A 17,381-nucleotide genomic window follows, 5' to 3' on the forward strand; every position below is an offset into this window, starting at 1 on the left:
GGGGTGTGGTATGTACGATTTTTTTTTCTTTTTATTTCTTTTCCCAGAGTGATACAAATGTTCTAAAAAATGATCATGGTGATGAATATACTACTATGTGATGATACTATGAGCCATTGATTGTACACCAAGTATGGAATGTTTCTATGTTAATAATGTATGTGCTTATACTTTGTTGTATCAATAAAAATTTTTAAAAAATCGCGGTGGGTGTCTGATTGCTGACCGACGGTGTCCATCAGCGGAGGACTCACTTCTGAGCCGTGACATTGCATCCTTGCTTAAAAAGTAGTCCCTGAAAGGCCAAGTTGCTGGCTTGTCCTTTATAGGTCAAGCTATTGTGTTGTGTAGCTCAGCTGCGGGGGTAGCTGTCTACAGTGGGTGGGGAGACCGTGATGAACTAGCACCTCAGTGCACCACCTCACGACCTACATTGGGGAAGAAAGTTAAATCCTTAATGTTTCAAACGCATCTGGTCTTAGCAGCAGACTTTCCAAGGTGACTGCAAACTCCCCTTCCTTCCAAGGCGGGTCTTCCCTCTATCTACAAAGGGGGGCTCCAGTGGAGTCACAAAAACCGGTCCTTCGGCTGTGTTAAGGAACTGGGGCTGTGGTCCGCCGCCCCGGGCTGGTGGACACTCTTCCCTTTCCCCTGAGGGGTACGATAAAGGCCAAGTTTTGTTTTAAAAAGTTTATTCTGGGATGATAGTCTCCAAAACGGAAGTCAGCTTCCCAGCGGGCCTTCCCCGGATACTCCGGCTCCGTCACCATTCACTACTACCAAGCACCGTGGCTGACACCTACAAAGGCTCGACGGCACACGGGGGCGTGGGGATCCGCTAGTCTGGTTCCCCGCTTTACTCCCAGGCTCCGAGGGTGCTGGCACGGCGCGCAGTCCGCTTTCAATGCAGCGGGCCCATCAGCCGACCACACTCCGCTGACTCACTCGTGCACCCCTCTTACGGCACCACGGGGGAGCGCGAGGTCACACCGAGGCCGAGGAAAAGGGCGCGAGGGTCGCGACTCAGGGTCACGCGCCCACCTCCGCCCCGGCCCAGCCCAGCCCAGCCCACCCCAGCCCACCCCAGCCCACAAGGCTTTGCGCGCCTCCTGGCTCCCTTCTTCCGGGTGGAGCCAGGCATGGCCAATCGAGCGCCGCCGGCTGGCGGCGCCTGCGCACGTGGTACTTTCGGTCGAGTTGAGCGGTGCGCGGGGAAGGAGGGTCGCCTGGCGCGGGGACCACCGTGAGAGTGGCGGGACCGCCGGTGTGCGCTCGGGCCGTCTCTCCGCTCAACGCCCCGATCCTCCCTGAGCAGGCCCTCGAGTAAGCCCCGCCCTCGAGCCTTCCAGGCCCCCGAACCTCCAGCCATGGCTTCGCTGCTCGCCAAAGATGCCTACCTGCAGAATCTGGCCAGGAAAATCTGCGCCCAGCCCAGCCCGGAGCCGCAGAAGCGCAAGTGGGGTAATGCGCAGTCGGGACACTTGGGGTTCGTAAGGTTGGGTGTGGAACCAAGGAGAGCGTCGAAAGGTTCCCCCTCCCGCCTAGAGTGGGAGGCCCCCGTAACCCCGCGACCGAGGTCGGGGTGCACCCCGCACGCCGTACCCCAGAGTAGCCTTCGGGTGGATTAAACATGGAAAGGCTTAAAACAGGCCTGTAAATACCAGAAGGAAACATAGGCGATGTTTGTGTAAAGTTACTGCCGTTTCCCTTATTTGATAGCCGTCCGGGGGGTCCCGGGGATTAAGCGCCCTCTGCCCCCTGGACTGGATGCACTGCCGGCATTTGGGGGCGGCGGTCCTTGTAGAATGGGTTCTTCGTTGGGCGTCGTGAATCCGCGTGACCCACGCCCCACAATGAGTGTGAAGACGATTATGAATGAGTCAGAAAATGCGTTTTCAGCTCGTTAATGTGAGTCTGGTGCTGCCTGGGGAAAAGAAAATTCAGGACTCCTGCCAGTTGGGTTTAATGGGGTGTGTATGTGTGTGACAGGAGTACTCGGGAGTAGATAGATGCACAAGCTGGTGAAAGAAGCTGGGCTGCAGAGACCCGGGCCTTATGCTTAGAACCTGGCTGGGAAGAGGAACGAGTTGCAGGGTCTGGCATAGAACTACCCGAGAAGGAACAGCCTTTTTTCCTTATTTGTTATAAAAAGTTAGAAAACTCAAATGAGTTTTCTCCTCCCAGTTAGTCCTCAGGGCTGTGCTTTACTAGCGTATTTTTGTCTGTATATATTTTACTTTTAAAAACAGTTCTTAGACTCGTTATACTCACTTTTCCCGTTTAAAATATAAACATTTTTCCACTCATAAAGGGAAAGCCTACATTGTTGACTTTGACAGCTACGTAGTGCCGTAATTTGTCCCATTGTTGGACATGTATGCTTTCCCAGTTTGTCACTCAGCAAAACACCCTTGAAGCCAAATAGTTGGTGCGTGAATCCTCATTCCACCCAGTGGAGTTGCTGGGTCCCATGTGTGAGTGTTTTTAAGGTTTTTGATATGTGTGGCCAGTCTGCTCTCCAGGAAGTCTGTGGTGCTGAGTTCCATGGATAAGTGCTTCTGGAGCTGTATCCTGATCCTTTTTCTGTGTCTTTTTGGGATCATAGCCCTTGCAAAGACCTGCTTGCCTCTTCCTGCTTCCTCCCAATCGCAGAAATTGGGATGGCAACCCTTGCGTGTTTTGCATTTCAGCTGGCAAAACTCGAGACTCAAAAGCTGCTGGGCCTCCAAAAAAGAAAAAGAAGAAAACACAGAAGAGACTTCGGGAGCAGGAAGAGAAGGCCACAGAGCACAAGGCCAAGTCCCTGGAAAAGTCATCTCTGGCAGCTTCTGGGGCCAAGAAACCAGCAGCAGCCAAAGAGGAGTTGGTGTCTAGCTCCAGCACGGCCTCCCCTGCAGGTGAGAGGCTGTGGGGATGCAGTGGTAGGATGGGGGCTGGGATGGGGTGCAGGATTGGTCCTTTCTGCTTATAAAATGGGGCACTGGCAGTCACCTTAGGGCTGTGCAAGACTTTGCAAAGAGTGAAACTCCAGAGAACAGTTTATTGGTGCCCTGTGGGTGATGTGAGCTGAGGAAGTGGCTGGTGATTCCAGGCCAGATGGTGTCCAGGGTTGGGATGTACAAGGCCGTGTCCCACTGAGGACACGAAGTGGCTAGGCTGGGGGAAGAGGAGATTCTGTGAAGAGTAGCACTATGCTCAGGTGTTGGAAAGAGAGGCCAAACAGGCTCCTGGGGGCACGGGGGACAGAAGTTGGAAGGGGTGGGGGATGGGCTTTTCTGGTGCCATCTTGGGCACTTTATCACTCCCCAGTGACTTGCCTTGTGAGGGACTCCCTTTCCAGGGGAAGAGCTGAGGTAGAGGGCAGGCCATGGCAGTTCAGCAGGCAGAGTTCTCGCTTGCCATGCTGAAGACCCGGGTTAAATTCCTGGTGACTGCCCATGTGAAAAAAAGAAGAGTTGAGGTAGAATTTACTGGAATCACTCTCTTGCAGTTCCATGACTGACCACAAGTCCACAAGTGCTTGTGTGTGTGTGTCTGTGTGTATATAGAGAGAGACAGACTTGGATTTTCAGCCCTGGGGAAGGTAGGGAAAAGGCTGGGGAGAGTCTCCTCTCAGTCCTTCTATCTGTTTCCCCCACAGGCAGCCTGGCCACAAAACCTGACTCTTTCTTTGCCCTGGACGTTCTCCGGCAGCGGCTGCATGAGAAGATTCAGGAGGCCCGGGGTCAGGTGGGACGTGGGAAGACCCTCCCTGGGGTGCTGGGGTGCTGGGGCACTGTGTTGGCTGGAGCGTTTTTCCTGCCCGGCCTGGAGGAGAAGACGCTGCCTCCTCTCTGCAGCATCATTTTCGAGCTCGGTTGGCTTGGAGGCCAGCGGAGCCATCACAGGCTGACCAGTAAAACGTATGGGTTGACAATAGGAGCCTCAGCCACCATCTTCGCCCCTGCCTGGTGTCATGGGCTCTACTCTGAGAGAGAGCTGTGGGGTTTTGAGCTTCTCCCCAGAGTCATTGGCTCCCGGCTGCCTGTTTAGATGGCACCTGGCTCTTCTCTTTCACAGGACTTGGAAAGAAGCTCAACATCCTTTCTTCTGGAAAGTTGGCTTTCTTGTGCCCCCTGATGGGCTGGGCGGTTCCTATGCATCTAATTGAGTTAGGTGGGGACCCTGAAATAAAGTGGCCTGTCTGGGGAGATAGGCACCAGAGCCAAGAATGGAACCAATCTTGACGTTTTCTGCTAAGCTCTGTTGCTTTCTTCCAACCTGGCCGTTCTGCATCCTTTCCCTCCGGGACCCTCTTTCTGTCCTCCTGCGGTTGGGGCATGGTTCCCAGCTGTTTTCCTCAGCCTCCTGGACAAGCCCACCGGCCCATCCTTAGTATATGGTGGCCAGTTCCCAGGAGGGGGGTGTAGTTCTGGACCCTGCATGCCTCTAGCAGGTCTAGTTCAGCAACCTGTCCAGAGCTGTCTTTTTTTTTTTTTTTTTTAATTTTTTGTTAATTAAAAAAAATTACAAGAAAGAAACACAAGCATTCTTAATATATGCTCATTCTATTCTACATATATAATCAGTAATTCACAATATCATCACATAGTTGCATATTCATCATCATGATCATTTCTGAGAACATTTGCATTAATTCAGAAAAAGAAATAAAAAGACAACAGAAAAATAAAACAAAAACAGAAAAAAAAATTTTACATACTATACCCCTTACCCCTCCCTTTCATTGATCATTAGCATTTCAAACTAAATCTGTTTTAACATTTGTTCCCCCTATTATTTATTTTTATTCCATATGTTCTACTGTTGACAAGGTAGATAAAAGGAGCATCAGACACAAGGTTTTCACAATCACACAGTCACATTGTGAAAGCTATATCATTATATAATCATCCTCAAGAAACATGGCTACTGGAACACAGCGCTACATTTTCAGGCAGTTCCCTCCAGCCTCTCCATTACATCTCAGATAACAAGGTGATTGATATCTACTTAATGCGTAAGAATAACCTCCTCTCTCGACTCTGTTTGGAATCTCTCAACCATTGACACTTTGTCTCATTTCACTCTTCCCCCTTTTGGTCCAGAAGGTTCTCTCAGTCCCTTGATACTGGGTCTCAGCTCATTAGTTTTTCTCAATCCCTTGATGCTGAGTCTCAGCTCATTTTGGGATTTCTGTCCCACCTTGCCAGGAAGATCCACACCCCTGGTAGTCATGTCCCACGTAGACGGGGAGGGTGGTGAGTTTGCTTGTTGTGTTGGCTGGAGAGAGAGGCCACATCTGAGCAACAAAAGAGGCTCTCTTTGTGGTGACTCTTAGGCCTAAATTTTAAGTAGGCTTGACCTATCCCCTGTGGGGTTAAGTTTCATATGAACAAACCCCAAGACTGGGGGCTCAGCCTATAGCTTTGGTTGTCCACACTGCTTGTGAGAATATCAAGAATTCAACTTGGGGAGGTTGAATTTTCCCCCGTTCTCACCATTCCCCGAAGGGGACTCTGCAAATACTTTTCCACTCACTGATCAAATCACTCTGGGATTCATCAAGGCATCACTCTGGACAAACCAACGAAATCTCATGTCCTACCCAAAATTTCATGTACTTATGGTGTTCAACCAACTATCTTCATAAGTTATATTAGGAGATGCCCTCCAGAGCTGTCTTGTTGGAACCTGTACTGAAAAGAGTCAGGGTTTGACTCCCCTGTGTCTTGAGAGGAGAACAGTGCGGTGGGGGGCCGACTCCCCTGGGTCCTGAGAGGACAGTGCAGTGGGAGGCTGACTGCTGTGTCCTAAGGGGACAGTGCAGTGGCCAAGACAGGGTGCTTGACTCCAAGTTCTGGGTTTTCCTCTCCCTGGCAGACACCTTGGTAAAGTGACTTGACCTTTCTCGTCTCTGAAACAGGGGTGGGTCACGGCCCCTCTGCTGCCTCATTGCACTCTGTGTTGGTACAGTTCCCTGACACTTAGTCCATGTCTGGGAACTGGCCCCCCCAGGGGTCACTTACATTTGGGTTGAGAGCCCAATTCATCATGGAACACTGAGCTCAGGGGCCCCTCACCCTGGCCGGATTCCAGCCATGTGCTGCATAGGGTTCCCGAAGTCGGGGAACCTGATGAGTGGGTACCCCCTTTCCCCCCTGCAGGGCAGTACCCAAGCGCTGTCTCCAGCCGCTCTGGAGAGAAGACGGCGGAGGAAGCAGGAGCGGGACCGGAAGAAGCGGAAACGAAAGGAGCTGAGAGCCCAGGAGAAGGCTGCGGAGGCTGCTGCACCGCCCCCCGCGGAGCCCGACGAGGAGCCGCAGGAGCCGCAGGAGCAGCAGGGGCTGATGTTCAGTAAGGTGGGTGGGAGCTGGTAGCGAGGCCGAGGGCTCCAGCAGCTTTAGACTCCGTGGGCCTCGCCCCCACTCTGCTCCAGGCTGGCGGTGCGAGTGGGTAAGGGGCTTCCCCTCCGGGCCTCCGTCCCTCTGGGCACAGCAGGTGTGGCCAGTGCACCCGGGAGGGATCACAGAGGTGGTGAGGGTGGGGCGCTCATGGCCTGTAGTCATACCTGTTCTTGCCCAGGTGGAGGTGGGGGAGGAGGAACCGGTCAGCAAGGCCCAGCGAAGGAAGGAGAAGAGGCAGAAGGTGAAGGGGAACCTGACGCCTCTGACGGGCAAGAACTACCGCCAGCTGCTGGAGCGCCTGCGGGCACGGCAGAGCCGGCTGGAGGAGCTGCGGGAGCAGGACGCGGGCCGGGCGCGGGAGCTGGAGAGCAAGATGCAGTGGACCAACCTGCTCTACAAGGCGGAAGGCGTGCGGATCCGCGATGACGAGCGCCTGCTGCAGGAAGCGCTGAAGCGCAAGGAGAAGCGGCGGGCTCAGCGGAAGCGCAAGTGGGAGAAGCGCACGGCGCAGGTCGTGGAGAAGATGCAGCAGCGCCAGGACAAGCGGCGGCAGAACCTGCGCAGGAGGAAGGTGGCCAAGGCCGAGCGGCGGATGGAGAAGGCCCGCAAGAAGGGCCGGATCCTGCCCCAGGACCTGGAGCGCGCTGGCCTCGCATGAGGGCCCCCAGCCCCGGGCACCCTCCCAACCCCTGCTGCCACCTCCACCCTCGGGTGTGCGGAGGGTCCCCACCACGTGACCTGGCAGGTCTCCACATCCCAGTCAGGCTTGAGCGTCCTCCATGCCATCCTTCGACCCTGATCCTGGGGAAGGAAATTCCCGATGGTCTGTGGGGCCGGGTGCTTCACCGGTCCCTTCTTCCCTGCCTGTGTGCGCAGGGCCATAGCAGCAGACGGGGGTGGACTTTGTCCCCTGTCGTTTTCTGACCCTCACCTGGGAGAATGGACACCCAGCTCCCGCAGCTTGAGTGGAAGGTGCACTTGCCTGGCTGCTGTGGCTTGGACAAAGGGCTGGAGCCAACCTCAGGTGAGGCTCCTCTTGAGACAGGTGCCCCTTTGCAGCGTGGATGGCGTAGAATTGGGTCCCAGGCCTGCCCTGACAGTGACTGACTGGCCTTCTGTTACCCTCCTGGAGTCAGGAGCAGCTCCCCTGAGGTGGCCGGTGGAGGGAGGTTTCCAGTAGCAGACAAGACTGATAACCAGCTGCTCTCTCCCCTGTTGGCCGCATGGGTAGATGGGAGTGGAGGTTTATGTAATTGTCATGCCTACCAAGTAGCTAGGTAGAAAAGAGCTTCCCCCCCAACCCCCCCCCCCCCCGAGTTATTTTTCTTTTATAGAATGGGTGAAGTCTTCCCATGGCACATAGTTCAGAGCCTGCAAGAGCACACTTTTGCTTGAGGCAGCACAGCATCTAAATGGGCTCAGAACCCTTTCCAACATGGTGGAAGGGAAAATGCTTTATAGAGTTTGTTTGTTTTTAATGCATGACTGGGCTGGTGGGAAATTAAGAGGCCAGAAATTACAAAGTACAGGTCCCTGGGTTGGAGCTGGCCAGGACCTCCAGGGTGGGGTGGGTGGGAGACCTGCTTGGACTCATCCTGCTGCTCCCCGGGTGGAAGGTGTGTACCCAGAAAGGGTCTAACAGGATTCCAGACATAGCCAAAGACCAGTCTTGGTAACTGATGTGCTTGAAAAATAACGTGGGGGAGGCATGTTATTGTTTGCAGGAGAGTGGCTGAGAATGTTGGATTTGGAGAGCCAGGGAGCCTGCAGTACCTTGTATCACGTGCAGACACACCCTACTGTCCGGCTGCCGGGAGGGTTGTTGGTTGATGTCTCTCTTGGCTATCGCCAGGCCATCCTCCTCTTGGGGAGCCTCGTCCTGCTGACAGCACAGTGGGGTGCCAGGGCCTTGACATTTCTACGTGGAGTGTAGACACAACTCTGAATCGAGGTTCTGAGGCTTCCCTGCCGGTGTCTGTTAACCCCCTCCCCCATGACTCTGTCTCAGCGTCTGTTTTGCCAGAGGACTGAAACACAAAGTCTCCAACAAGTTCCAAGCAAGGCACGATTTTAAAAGCCACTCCTGGACATACGTGCCAATCTGTGGAACAAAGAAAGATGTGACAGGCAACCAGGGAAAAAAGTCATTACCTACCAGCAACAACAGATTGACAGCTGATTTTTCAGCGACCTTGAAAACCTGAAAAAGTTGTACTGAAAAAAAAGTCAATCTAGAATTCTGTACCCTGTAAATGCTTTTCACTTAAGTGAGGGTTGTTTTTCTGTCAGCAACTAGTTTTGCTTGTCAGAAAGTCTTTAAATGGAATGATCATATGGTAAGAATGTTTGTGTTTGTATGTTGTTAATGTTTAATAAAAAGAAAAAAAAAGTGTCTTTATTTCACCCATGTTCTTGAAAAGAAGGAAGTTTAAAAAGGAATGGTGAGTAAAGACAAGGGGAAACATTTTAAATATAGATTGTGTAAAACTGTCTAGTTTGGTAGCCACTCATCACGTGTGGCTATTTAAAATAATAAGTTAAACGTTCACTGTCTTTGTTGCATGAGCTGCGTTTCAAGAGTTCAGTGGCTGCATGGCCAGTGGCTATGATATTGAACCACGCAGGGAAGACATTATTACCATATTGCAGAAAAGTGCTAGTGGTCAGTGCTTGTATAAAACAGTAGCAAGGTTTTGTGTTTTGTGGGCTTAAAGAAAGTCGAACTATATATAAAATACAGGACAAATAGGGCAGATGTACGGTGTAGGGAAGTGATGAGTTGAAATCTAAGGTTATTTGTAGGAAGGGTAAGCATTAGAATCTAAGTTTAATATGCTTAGTAAAACTTCTAAGATAACCGCTAAAGATAGAAGCAATGTATACTAAACCAGAAAAAAAATGGGGTGAGGAGGGCTGGAGCCCAATAGTGAAGGCCAGAAAAAAGAAAACCTAGAAAAAGTGAACTGAATGGAAGGCAAATGTAAGATGGTAGGATTAAATGTAAATCCAAATGAAGCTGATGAGATATGGGTGAATTTTATGGTGTGTGAGTTAGTATCAATAGAGCTAGTAATAAAATTTCTATACTGAACTCTCCAGTTAGGAGACTGTGGTGGAATTTCCAACAAAGCAGTTTAGTACTGTTTGCAGGCAGCACCCCAAAACCATCAGGAAGACAGGCTGAGAGGAAAAGGGTGAAGGTCCATGAGCCAGTACTGACAAGAAGGACCAACAGACAGGACACTTCAAGGTCGAAAGCACTGCCAAAGAAAACCTTTTATCGGTGAGAGGTCAATTCAACTTAAAGTCGAGCCCTTAAACATTCACCAATATCATTGCTTTGAAAGCTGTAGCAAAACCATCCACAGCTAAGAGAAAATTGACAGGTGACAGTGAAAGTTGGAGGGTTTTAATTTCTAGGAATCTATGGCCAGCAGAGGGGAATCAGGTGGGTGTGGAAGATTCAAATGATATCCTTTACAAGCTTGACTAAGGAACCTCGGGCAGTGCACCTGTGGACACGAATGTGCCTTGCTAACTTTGGAGTTTTTATGATGATTGATCACCTGCTAGTCCAGAAAGCAGAGCTTCACAGGTTCAAAGAATCAACATCATGCAAACTACATTATCAGACCTTGTCACAATTTTTTTTCTTTTTTAAAAAATTTATTATTTAAAAAATAAAGAAACAAAACAACATACATAATCAGTAATTCACAATATCATCACTTAGTTGCATATTCATCATTTCTTAGGACATTTGCATTAATTCAGAAAAAGAAAAGACAATAGAAAAATAAAATGAACACAGGAAAGAAAAAAAAAAAGATTATACCTAACCCTAACCCTTACCCTTTGCTTTCATTGATCACTAGCATTTCAAACTATTTTAGCATTTGTTCCCCCTGTTATTTATTTTTATTCCATATGTTCTGCTCCTTTGTTGACAAGGTAGATAAAAGGAGCATCAGACAGAAGGTTTTCACGATCACACAGTCTCATTGTGACAGCTGTACCATTATACAATCATCCTCAAGAAACATGACTACTGGAACACAGCTCTACATTTTCAGGCAGTTCCCTCCAGCCTCTCCATTACATCTTGAATAACAAGGTGATATCTATTTAATGTGTAAGAATAACCTCCAGGATAACCTCTCGACTCTGTTTGGAATCTCTCAGCCATTAACACTTTGTCTCATTTCCCTCTTCCCCCTTTTGGTCGAGAAGGTTTTCTCAATCCCTTGATGCTGGGTCTCAGCTCATTCTAGGGTTTTTCTCAATACCTTGATGCTGAGTCTCCGCTCATTCCACGATCTCTGTCCTACATTGCCAGGAAGGTCCACACCCCTGGGAGTCATGTCCCACGTAGAGAGGGGTAGGGTGGTGAAACTGCTCGTTGTGTTGGCTGGAGAGAGAGGCCACATCTGAGCAACAAAAGAGCCTTGTCACAATTTTAAAATAAGTTTGTTTACATACAGTTTTATTGTGATACACTCACACTCCGTACAGACCATCTGAAGTATACAATCACTGGCTCACAGTATCATCGCAAAGTTGTGCATACATCCCCATGATCAATTTTGGAACATTGTCATTACTCCAGAAAGGAAACACAAATAGAAAATAAAACCCAAATCCTCCCATACCCCTTATCCCTCCCTGCCCCATTACTGATGGTATTGGTGTGGTACATTTTTAACTGTTAATGAATGAATATTAAAGTATTAGCCACAGTCTAGTTTGCAATAGATACATTTCCCCCCATGTATCCATTATCTTTTAACATTTGTTCCCCTATTATTTATTTATTTTTAATCCATATATTTTACTCATCTGTCCATCCCATAGATAAAAAGAACATCAGACACAAGGTTTTCACAATCACACAGTCACATTGTGAAAGCTATTTCATACAATCATCTTCAAGAAACATGGTTACTGCAAGAGCTCCACAGTTTCAGGTACTTCCCTCTCTAATACACCATAGACTAAAAGGGGGATATCTATATAATGTGTAAGAATAACCCCCAGGATAACATCTTGACTGTGTTTGAAATTTCTCAGACACCGACTGTTTATTTTGTCTCATTTCCATATACCAATACCATCGGTAAATAGGGCAGGGAGGGATAAGGGGTATGGGAGGATTTGGGTTTTATTTTCTATTTTTGTTTCCTTTCTGGAGTAATGAAAATGTTTCAAAATTGATCATGGGGATGTATGCACAACTTTGTGATGATACTGTGAACCAGTGATTGTATACTTCAGATGGTCAGTATGGTGTGTGAGTGTATCTCAATAAAACTGTATTTAAAAAACTTATTTTAAAATTGTGACAAGGTCTGATAATGTAGTTTGCATGAGGCTGATTCATTTTGGCAGAGAAGGTTTTTTCAATCCCTTGATTCTGAGTCCCAGCTCATTCTAGGGCTTCTGTCCCATGTTGTCAGGGAGGTTTACACCCTGGGAGTCATGTCCATGAAGAGAGGGGGAGGGAAGTGAGTTTGCTTGCAATGTTGGATGAGAGAGATTGGCCACATCTAAACAACAAAAGAGGTTCTCTGGGGGGTGACTCTTAGGCCTAATTTTAAGTAGGAGGGGGGATAAGTTTCATATAAACAACCCCCAAGATTGAGGGCTCAGCCTATTGAATTGGTTGTCCCCACTGCTTGCAAGAATATCAGAAATTCTCCAAATGGGAAGTTGAATTTTCCCCCATTCTCACCATTCCCCCAAGGGGACTTTGCAAATACTTCTTGATAAAATAAGTTTTAAATATTTTTAATTAAAAAAAATGAGAGCAATTGTAGGTTTACAGAAAAAATGCAGAAGGTACAGGAACATTTCCTCCTCCCCACAAACACCACAGTTTTCCCTACTAACATTTCGTATTAGAGTGGTAACTTTGCTACAATTAATGCAACATACTGACATACTGAACCATAGTCCATAGTTTACAATAGGATCCACTCTTTGGTAATGTTTTATCTTTTAATTTTTATTTTAGTATCAAATGCAACTTAAAATTCCCCATTTTACCCACTTTCAGATCTACAATTCATGGTGTTAATTACATTCACAGTGTTGGGCTACCATTCCCACCATCTTATCAAAGAGTTTCCATCACCCCCAAACGGAAGCTGCTAATGAAGGAGTTTTTTTTTTTTTTTAACTTTTATAACGGGATTTTATTGAGTAATGAATTTAAAGTTCCAAGTCCTTAAAATGTTCAAAATAAGGCATCCAGAGAAAGATACCTTGACTCAAGAAAGAGCCAATTATGTTCAGGGCTTCTCTGACAGCTGGCACATCTGTTAGCTTTCCCGGCTTCTGGTTTCATGCAAGAAGCTAATTTTTAAAGCAATATGTTTGGAAATTTAAGAACATATTTCTAAATTGCCTGTGAGTCCAAGAACTTATAATGGCTGTTAGAAAATATTTAGAACTGAAATTTGTGGATGGAGCTAGAGCTATCATTTTATAGCCTTGAATGTGTATGTATATGTGTGTGTGTTATAATGTATACATACTTAAAAGCCAAGAATAAATAAGCTAAGCATCCAACTTAAGATGTTAGAAAAGCAGAATAAACTCACAGATAGTAGACAGAAGAAAATAAAGCTTGGAACATAATGAAAGAAACACAATGTAAAATACAGAGGATCAACAAAATTTGGTTTTCTGAAATGTGTAAAATTGGCAATGTTCAGGCAAGTGTGATCCAGAAAAATGGATAAGGCATAAGTAATTATTAAAGATGACTACTGAAATTATGAAGAAATTTAAAAGAATCATGTTTTTAAAAGAATAGTTTTGAACAAGTGAAGTGAAAATTTTCTAGAAAAATGTAAATTATCAGAACTGACCACAGGAGAAATGGAAAGCCTCAGTTTTAAATGCTAATGAAAATGGAATCAACAGTTAAGAATAACCCACAGGGAGGCCTGGAGGGTTTTCCAGGCAAGTTTCACCAAATATTCGAAAGACAAGTCTTAGATTCTCCCAGAGAATAGAGAAAGAACAGTTCTTTTACTCATTTGATACCAAAAGCAGGCAAAGACAGAGGGAGCAAGAAATGACAGACCAAATTGATTTCTTAATCTGAAAGAGGATTTGGGAGACAGTCTCAGCATCCACCTTGAAACCTCTACCCTATTCTGGGCCAGGCACATTGGATGTATTGGGGGATAGAGCCCCCTGGTTCCTCAGGAGGTGAGGCCAGCATCGAACATTGCATGTTCTTTTCTTCTGGTAACATGCATATAACCTAAAATTCCTCCTTTTAACCACATTCAAATATATAATTCAGTGCTTCTAGTTGTGTCCAAAATATTGTGCTAACATCATCAACATCCATTACCAAAACTTTTTCATCAACTCAAATAGAAACTGTACAATTTATGCATTAGCCCCCCATCCCTATCCTCACCCCAGACCCTGGTAAACTACATACTAGTTTCTGACACTATGAGATTGCTTGTTCTAATTATTTCATATCAATGAGATCATACACTCTTTGTCCTTTTGTGTCTGGCTTATTTCATGCAACCTGATTTCTTCAAAGTTGTCCCATGTGTCAGACCTTGTTTCTTTTTACACCTGAATAATATTCTATTGTGTGTATATAACACATTTACTTTTAACCCAAGTTGTTGGTCACTTGGGTTACTTCCATCTTTTGGCAATTGTGAATAATGCTGCTATGAACATTGGTGTGCAAATATCTGTTTGAGTCCCTCTTTTAATTATTTTGGGTATGTCTCTAGATGTGAGATTGCCAGATTATATGATAATTATATATTTAAATTTCTGAGATCCACCAAAATATCCTTCACAGCAGCTCCACTATTTCAAATTACAACCAGCAACAAATGAATTTCCTTATTTCTCCACATTCTCTCCGACATTTGTGATTTTCAGTTTTTTTAAGTAGTAGCCATTCTAGTGGGTTTGAATGGGTGTCTCATTGTGGTTTTGATTTGCATTTCTCTAATAGCTAATAATGTTTTGGCTTGCTAAAGCTGACAAAATGCAATATACCAGAAATGGACTGGCTTTTAACCATGGGGGTTTATTAGCTTACAAGTTTACAATTGTAAGCCTGTGAAAATGTTCAAATTAAGACATAACAGGACAATACCTTCTCTGAAGACCAGCTACAAGTGAGCTTGGGCTCCTCTGTCTCATGGAAGGTCATATGGTGGCATCTGCTGGTCCTTTTCTCCTGGGTTCTGTTGCTTCCAGGTTCTGGCTTCAGTGGCTTCCTCTCTACCTCTGGGGCTTTCTCTGAGGGTTCTCTAAATTTCATCCCTTAACTTTGTGTGTGTTTTATCTTCTTATAAAGGTCTTGAGTAAGTGGATTAAGACCCACCTTGAATGAGGTGTGTCACATTTCAATTAAAATAACCTAATCAAATGGTCCCACCTAAAATAGGTCTGCACCCACAGGAACAGACTAAAAGAACATGGTCTCTTCTAGGGTACATAACAGCTTCCAGCTACCACAGATGTTGAACATTTTTCATGCCTGTTTTGGCCATTTGTATAATTTTGTTGGGAGAAATATCTATACACATATTTTTCAATGTTTAATTTTGGTTTTCTTTTTGTTGTTGAGTTGTATGATTTCTTTATCTGCTCTGGCTATTATATACTTGTTGGATGTGAAGTTTCCAAATATTTTCTTCCACTGTGTAGGTTGCATTTTTACTTTTGTGATAAAGTCCTTTGATGCAGAAAAGTTTTGAACTTTAATGAGGACCGATTTATCATTTATTCTTTTGTTCTTGTGCTTTGCGTGTAAAATTATGAAACCATTTCCTAAGAGAAGGTCCTGAAGATGTTACCCTATTCTTTTTTTGGGGGGGGGAGTGTATTAGTAGGGTTCTCTAGAGAAACAGAATCAACAGGGAACACTCACAAATATAAAATTTATGAAAGTGTCTCACATGACTGTGGGAACACAGAGTCCAAAATCTGCAGGGCAGGCTGTGAAGTCGACGATTCTGATGGAAGGTCTGTACGAACTCCACAGGACAGGCTCACCAGCCAAAGCAGGAAGAGAGCCTGTCTCTTCTGAATCCTCCTTAAAAGGTTTCCAGTGATCAGATTAAGCATTACTCATTGCAGAAGACACTCCCCTTTGGCTGATTACAAATGGAATCAGCTGTGGATGCAGCTGACATGTTCATGATTTAATTCTATGAAATGTCCTCATTGCAACAGACAGGACAGCACTTGCCCAGCCAGACAAATAGGTATCACCACTTGGCCAAGTTGACACATGAACCTGACCATTACAGTCCACCCCTTGTCAACTTGGCAGCTATACATACCACCTTAAACCATACCTTATTTCTAAATAAAAAACAATAAAACACACATTTTTTTCTTTCACTTGACAATATTTAAATGTCCTGCATATAACTGGAAGCACATTAAATCTCTCCAGAATAGGGTGCAAATCCTTGGGTAATATTCATTCTTAAACTTGATATCTTACAACTTAAATAGTATAACATGAACAAAATAACATTACAGTCCTCGTTTCTGTAACTGATCACATGGTCAAAGTTCATATTTATCACTACCTTCTTCCACTACCCATTCCATGTTCCCTTTACCCTCAGCAAGCACTTCAGCTGGCTGTGATTCTTTGCCTGGTGGGGTGACCAAACCTTCATTTCTGAAGTTTCAGACCCATTGGTAGTCCTGCCTGGATTGGATTGTTGCAGTTTTCCATTGATTTTAATCACAGGGCATGGTAGTACTAAAAGACACCCTAGGGGATCTCCTATATTCCAAGAAAACTCTTCTTTACCTCCATTATGTAGTGGCAGTCCTACTTCCCTCTGATAGTCAGGGTCAATCACCCCAGACAATAATGTAATCCCTTCTTGACTTATTGATCCAGTGGCATAAGTAACCTAAAGTGACCAGGTGGCAGTCTTAACTTCTAGTTCAGTGGAATCATTGTTGTTTCTCCTGGTGGAAGCACTCCCCCTTTTGGAACTAAAATCTGTAGACCAGCAGAGCTCAGGGCCGCAGGGACAGGAAGCAAACATTTTCCTAGTGGATCACTAGGGGTAATAGTGAGTGGTGCCACTCCCATTTCCACCCCTTGGTTCCTGGACCCATGGATCCTGGCTATGGGAGAAATAGCACCATACAGTGGACGCTGATTCAGAGCATATGCAGCTTCCTGGAGAACATTACCCTTAACTTTCAAGGTATTGCCACCTAGCTGGCACTGTAATTGAGTTTTCAAAAGGTCATTCCACCGTTCTATCAATCCAGCTGCTTCTGGATGATGGGGAACATGATAAGACCAGAGAATTCCATGAACATGTGCCCATCCCCGCACTTCATTTGCTGTAAAGTGTGTTCCTTGATCAGAAGCAATGCTATGCGGAACACCATGATGATGGATAAGGCATTCCGTAAGCCCGTGGTTGATAATTTTGGCAGAAGCATTGTGTGCAGGGAAAGTGAACCCATATCCAGAGTATGTGTCTATTCCAGTTAGAACAAATCGCTGCCCTTTCCATGAAGGGAGTGGGCCAATGTAATCAACCTGCCACCATGTAGCTGGCTGGTCACCTTGGGGAATGGTGCCATATCGGGTGCTCAGTGTAGGTCTCTGCTGCTAGCAGATTGGGCACTCAGCAGTGGCTGTAGCCAAGTCAGCCTTGGTGAGTGGAAGTCCATGTTGCTGAGCCCATGCATAACCTCCATTCCTACCACCATGACCACTTTTTTCATGAGCCCATTGGGCAATGACAGGAATTGCTGGGGAAAGAGGCTGACTGGTATCCACAGAATGGGTGATCTTATCCACATGATTATTAAAATCTTCCTCTGCTGAAGTCTCCCTCTGGTGTGCATTCACATGGGACACAAATATGTTCATGTTTTTAGCCCACTCAGAAAGGCCTATCCACATACTTCTTCCCCAGACCCCTCTGTCACCAATTTTCCAATTATGGTGTTTCC

At 46.2% G+C, this 17,381-nt stretch overlaps 1 protein-coding gene across 1 annotated transcript; it reads left to right on the forward strand.

Annotated features, from left to right (window-relative positions):
- Positions 1 to 1,140: 1,140 nt before the first annotated feature.
- On the forward strand, positions 1,141 to 8,778 carry SURF6 (surfeit 6). The gene is made up of 5 exons (XM_077149088.1): positions 1,141 to 1,461; positions 2,691 to 2,897; positions 3,641 to 3,729; positions 6,147 to 6,341; positions 6,565 to 8,778. The coding sequence occupies exons 1-5, from the start codon at positions 1,368 to 1,370 to the stop codon at positions 7,042 to 7,044; spliced, it is 1,065 nt and encodes a 354-aa protein (XP_077005203.1). The 5' UTR covers positions 1,141 to 1,367; the 3' UTR covers positions 7,045 to 8,778.
- The last annotated feature ends 8,603 nt before the right edge of the window (positions 8,779 to 17,381 follow it).

The sequence above is a fragment of the Tamandua tetradactyla genome, chromosome 2 (assembly GCF_023851605.1).
Source record: "Tamandua tetradactyla isolate mTamTet1 chromosome 2, mTamTet1.pri, whole genome shotgun sequence".
Classification (NCBI taxonomy): domain Eukaryota; kingdom Metazoa; phylum Chordata; class Mammalia; order Pilosa; family Myrmecophagidae; genus Tamandua; species Tamandua tetradactyla.

Bases quoted from the DNA above. Each gene is read 5' to 3' on its own strand.
- SURF6 (XM_077149088.1), top strand. From the start codon at position 1,368: ATGGCTTCGCTGCTCGCCAAAGATGCCTACCTGCAGAATCTGGCCAGG. The intron at 1,462-2,690 runs GTAATGCGCAGT...TTTGCATTTCAG, and splicing joins GCCGCAGAAGCGCAAGTGGG to CTGGCAAAACTCGAGACTCA. The intron at 2,898-3,640 runs GTGAGAGGCTGT...TTTCCCCCACAG, and splicing joins CAGCACGGCCTCCCCTGCAG to GCAGCCTGGCCACAAAACCT.